The 6000-nt window shown below is 38.0% G+C and overlaps 1 protein-coding gene across 1 annotated transcript; it reads left to right on the plus strand.

Annotated features, from left to right (window-relative positions):
- The first annotated feature begins 2480 nt into the window (after window positions 1-2480).
- Window positions 2481-3811, plus strand: LOC141602193 (uncharacterized). Its single transcript, XM_074422500.1, has 5 exons — window positions 2481-2489; window positions 2543-2836; window positions 2963-3173; window positions 3341-3368; window positions 3616-3811. The coding sequence occupies exons 1-5, from the start codon at window positions 2481-2483 to the stop codon at window positions 3809-3811; spliced, it is 738 nt and encodes a 245-aa protein (XP_074278601.1).
- Window positions 3812-6000: the final 2189 nt, after the last annotated feature.

The following is a 6000-nucleotide window of genomic DNA, read 5'->3' on the forward strand; positions in this document are numbered from 1 at the left end:
AAAACTGAGAACACTTGCAATAATGAGATATGTAAGAAGGAAGGGATGATATTAGGATTCGGTTTTATGAATTAGAGGAACTATGGTAGTTCATTCCAATAACCAAAGGTCCTATCCCTACACACTGTAAGGACAGTAGTATTTATTTAAGGCAAGAGAGCCTATATCTAGATTGGATCTAGACACATACTCAAAAGGTTTTTCTAATAAAGATTATACATAACAATGGGAAATAGTGTATTGTAAGGTTAGGAAGAGTGCAAGGTGTTGTTGAGACTTACTAACCAAAGGCCTTTTCACAGGCTTAACATGATAAGTCATGTAATTTAAATTGAGTTGAAATGTACAATTATATACAAAATAAAATATGGATTATGTAGTAATTGATATTGTATCAATTTTACATATGTGATAATGCATTCATCGTTTGAGTTTTATTAAAAACTCTTATATTACTTTGTTATATCCAAATAGGTTGTATGGACAACGTTGAACCCTATTAAAGTGAACTGGATTAACAGAGTATTGGCCCGTAGTTGTTTATAAGAGGTGACGTCTCGAAGTGACTGGAGTGTGATGCGATTGATGGCAAGTTCAAGTGCCATAGAGTCATAAGAGATGACTAGTCGATCACATAGGCAGACTGTATGGGACACTCTGTCGGACAGTGACCGTTTATATAGTTCTGGTAATTTTTATAAAGCCTGGTCGTGGCGAGAGCTACTACAGTATTCATATAAGTCGATTCTTTGACTAAAGAATGTTCGCCTAAGTTGGCATAGTTTCTGATTGGCTTTGATTTATACTCTACGACTGTCGTAAAAGAGGTCAAATGGGCATCTTTTGGGTCATGATGAGCTGTGGCTATTTTAAAGGAATAGTGCGATAGGAGTTTTCCATCCCCTTATCAGGGTTATCTTAAATCTTAGGGCCACTTGAGGAGTAGTGAACTGAAAATGTGTGGCCACGCTCATACGGTAGATAATTCCGGTCAGACAGTTACTCTCCAGATCGAGGAAACCACTCAAGATATGATCAAATGCAAGTACGACCTACAAGACACCTTACATTAAATGGGAGATTGTAATAGGATAAGAGAATTGGTGACGCACACTTGTCTTGGACAAGTGGGAGATTGTTGGAGTAAGTGTCCTCAACAATAGTGCGATCACATGATTAAAAATCATAATTAAATCTCATAATAAGAATACGTAAGGGGTGATTCATTATATAGTCAACTGATCAACATTAATCGGTAATGATTAGCTAACTAGAGTTTGACATTACTGTCGTTTGACGGTGGTGAACAGTTGATCCCTTAAGGTCACACCTATAGGACAATTCCCTTAATAGATAAGTTGATTAATTGTATGTCGATACAAGTTAATCAATTCCGTAAATTTGAACAATTCTTTTGTGAGTGAGAATATTTATATCTTATTGTAATTTGATTAAATGAGATTTATTTTAGTAATTAAAAGATTTTATTACTAAAATTGATTATTGTTTATGAAACAATTGAGATAAGAATGAATGGTTAATTATAATTACAATATGTTGTGAATTATAATAACATGACCCATTTTATTTATGTAATCAAGAATTACTAGACAATTTGTTATTTGTAATTTAGTTAATGTATATAATGATATTTATTTGATAAATATGCATTAAATTAATTAATAACATGTTACATGTGACATATAATGTGACAAATGACAAATTGACAAAATAAAAGGAAGTCCATTTTATAGTAGGGTACCGGCTTTTGTAGAGTAAAATGGGATTATTGTATTTGTTAATATTGTATGGCAAATATAATGATCACTCTATGATATAGCCTTACACACCTAGCATTTGGAAAAGAGAAATAGGCAAAAAGGGTGAAGGCCATGCATTGGCCTTCTACCACCCCTACAATCGGCTCCCCCTTCCTCTTACATTAGGAATTGGTTCTCTATTTTGATCATTATTCATAATCTATCATTCTCATGATATTCTCCTACATCTCACTAAAATAAGTTTTAGAATCTCTAAAAAAATTGTTCATCAAATATTCTAATATTAATATAAATATAATTACTAGTGTAGTAATTTTATTCATTAGAATTATTAAGGGTTTCATACATACTAATCTAGTTAATAAGTATATAAGATTTAAGGGCTTTGTTTTGGGTGCAACAAGAGGAGGATCTCAATACTTGGGATTTAGGAGGATCATCCATAATACTTAAGCTCAATAACAAGTGAAGGTAAGAGACCTTACTTGTGCCCATTTCGTACCTTTCTAAATGTAAGGAAATCATTTTTCTTATTCTTTTGTTATGCATGCAACTAGATCCACTACTTCTAAATCAACAAGTTATTTAGATCACCGTTAGAAGAGTCTAATAAGGGTATATGAACCTAACAACACGATGTTTTTAATATTAGTGGAGTTGATGATGTGCAAATGGTGATTGAGAATAGCATAGAAAAAGATGGCGCAGGTATTGCTTTGGCTATTAACTTGCAGGAAGTTGTGGCATATTTGAGTTTGTAGGAAAGAAACCCCATTTCTTATGAGAAAGCACCACTAACCCTTCCTATAGAGAAGTTGTTACCATCTATTGTGCAGGCACCAAAGGTAGAGCTAAAGCCACTTCCAGAACACTTGAAGTATGTGTTCCTTGGTGAGAGGGGTACGCTGCCAGTTATTATCTCCAGTAAGCTCACTAAGGGACAAGAGATGAAGTTGGAGCATAAGACTGCTATAGGATGGATCATTGCCGACATCAAGGGCATTAGTCCATCTACTTGCATGCACCGCATCTTACTTGAGGATGATGCGAAGCCGGTAAGATAACCGCAGAGACGGTTGAATCCTCCTATGATGGAGGTGGTAAAGAAAGAGGTTATTAAATTGTTGTAGGTGGGAATGATATACCCAATATCTGACAGTAAGTGGGTGAGTCCTACACAGGTAGTCCCTAAGAAGTCTGGGGTAACTGTTGTAGAGAATGCTGATGGAGTCTTGGTCCCGACTCGAGTGCAAAATGGTTGGAGGGTCTGTATTGATTATCGTAGACTTAATGCTAAGACAAGAAAAGACCATTTTCCACTCCCTTTTATTGATCAAATGTTAGAGAGGTTGGCTGGTAAGGCTATCTATTGTTTTCTAGATGGTTATTCAGGTTATTTTCAAGTAGCCATATCTCCTGAGGACCAAGATAAGACTACTTTTACTTGTCCATTTGGCACTTTTGCATATTGGCGCATGCCTTTTTGACTTTGTAATGCCCCAGTACATTTCAACAATGTATGGTTATCATATTTTCTGAGTATGTTGAAAAATTTGTAGAGGTTTTTGGATTATTTCACCGTTCAAGGTGAGTCATTTGATGATTGTTTAGCTCATTTATCCCTTGTTTTGAAAATATGTGTCTACACTGATCTTGTTTTAAACTCTGAAAAGTGTCATTTTATGGTTGAACAAGGGATAGTTTAAGGGCATGTATTCTCCTCACGAGGCATAGAGGTCGATAAAGCAAAGGTAGATACTATTTAGTCTTTACCTTATCCTTCTACCGTTAGTGAAGTACGTTCTTTTCTTGCTCATGCATGTTTCTACCGCAGGTTTATTAAGGACTTCTCGAAGAATGCCTCACCACTTTACAAGCTGCTGCAAAAGGAGAGTGAGTTTATATTTGATGATGGATGCAAGAAGGCATTTGATGAATTGAAAGGAAGATTAGTCACCGCTCCTATTATCCAAGCTCCTGATTGGTCTCTTCCTTTTGAAATTATGTGTGATGCGAGTGACTACGCGTAATATAACAACCTGACCCACCACGGTCGTAACACAACCCAATAAGATGGGATATGTACCTTTGGGCCCATTACTTGTCCTCACTTAAGCCCAAAAACACAAGGCCTTGTTACTAAGTGGTGGGTGGAATCCCTTATAAACATATCGCAACCTCCTCCATTCCCCGATGTGGGACAAACTTACTCTCAATAACTTGGGGTGTTACAATCTCCCCCACTTAAAGAACACAACGTCCTCATTGTGCCTCCAACTTGACCGCAGCCAAGCCCAGAATCCTCCCCCGCTAGGTGTGTGACCCGGGTACTCCCGGCCACGGGCTCACCACACGTCGCAGGGTCGCTCTGATACCATTTATAACAACCTGACCCACCACGGTCGTAACACAACCTAATAAGATGGGTTATGTACCTTTGGGCCCATTACTTATCCTCACTTAAGCCCAAAAGCACAAGGCCTTGTTACTAAGTGGTGGCTGGAATCCCTTATAAACATATCACAACCTCCTCAATTCCCCGATGTGGGACAACCTTACTCTCAATAACTTTGGGTGTTATACGTAAGGAGCTGTGTTGGGACAGAAGGTGGGGCGATTATCTCATGTAATTCACTATGCTTCCATGACATTGAATGATGCTCAGAAGAACTACTCCACTACTGAAAAGGAGTTGCTAGCGGTAGCTTTTGCTTTGGAAAAGTTCCGCTCCTATCTTCTACGAACCAAGGTTATTGTCCTTTTTGATCATGCTTCTCTTCGGTATTTGATGTCAAAGACAGAATCCAAACCTCGGCTAATAAGGTGGATTCTAATTTTGAGTGAGTTTGATTTGGAATTGAAAGATAAGAAGGGGGCCGAAAACGTGGTAGCTGACCACCTGAGTAGGCTAGTTCATGATGATAAAGCAAGGAACAACCAAGAGCCTATCAAAGAAATGTTTCCCGATGAGACATTTCTAGCCATTCAAACCACCGTACCATGGTATTCTAATATTGTAAATTATATGGTCTCCGGACAGTTTCCTGCTGCATTTTCTAAATCCCAAAAAGATAAAATCAAGAGTGATGCTAAATATTACATTTGGGATGAGCCTTATTTGTGGAAGCATGGGTCCGATCAAATTATTAGAAGATGTCTTCCAGAGGCCGAGATTGCCTCTGTTTTGGCACATTGTCACTCCTATGCTTATGGAGGACATTTCGGTAATAGGAGAACCGCAAGGAAGGTGCTGGAATGCGGTTTTTGGTGGCCAAAATTATTTTATGATTGCCTTCTTTTTTGTAAATCATGTGATAACTCTCAAAGGGTGGGTGCAATATCCAAGAAGAGCGAGATGCCACAACACTCGATGCTATTCTGTGAGATTTTCAACTTATGGGGTATTGACTTTATGAGTCCTTTGCCTAAGTTAGATGGCTATCTCTATATTTTATTGGTAGTGGATTATGTATCTAAGTGGGTGGAAGCTATCCCCACTAAGACTGATGATGCTAAGGTTGTGGCTGCGTTTGTCAAAAGCCACATTTTCACTCGGTTTAGATTTCCAAGAGCTCTTATTAGTGACTGTGGTACCCATTTCTGTAATCGGACCATTGAGGTTTTGGTGAAGAAATATTGAGTAAAACATCAGATTTCCACTGGCTATCACCCCCAGACGACTGGAGAAGCTGAAGTGTCCAATAGAGAGGTGTAGATACCTCATTTCTACACCACCCACCAACCACCCAGTGATGATTGTGCCGCATGTTTGATATGCGGAACGATTTATGACTGTTCATAAGTTCATCGTCAAGTGATAGCTCAAACACTCGAGTCAACCCCTTGGTCGTCATCTATGCACCAATACGGTCGTTGTGACAGTCATTAGAGTTCATTTGGAGTCCGGGTCAAAAACCGCTTCATTATCTAAAAACCGTTTAAATGTCGAGTCGGAATATTCCGGAATGTTCTAGAATTCTCTGGATATTTATTCCTAATTAAAATTAATATTTTTGGCTAATATCTTCCGTAATATTGTGTTTTATGAAATAAGGAAGTGTATATCTACGGGAATTCCATAATAAAACGCGGAAATCTTTCTTGCTAAGGAGGAAATCTCTGGGGAAATGACGCAGCCCTCTTTTTGGAGCCCTCTTTTTGCATTTTTCATAATATTTCCGTGATTTGTTCCCATATCCGTGTCATTCCTAAACTCTTC

This window comes from Silene latifolia, chromosome 9 (assembly GCF_048544455.1).
Source record: "Silene latifolia isolate original U9 population chromosome 9, ASM4854445v1, whole genome shotgun sequence".
Classification (NCBI taxonomy): Eukaryota; Viridiplantae; Streptophyta; class Magnoliopsida; order Caryophyllales; family Caryophyllaceae; genus Silene; species Silene latifolia.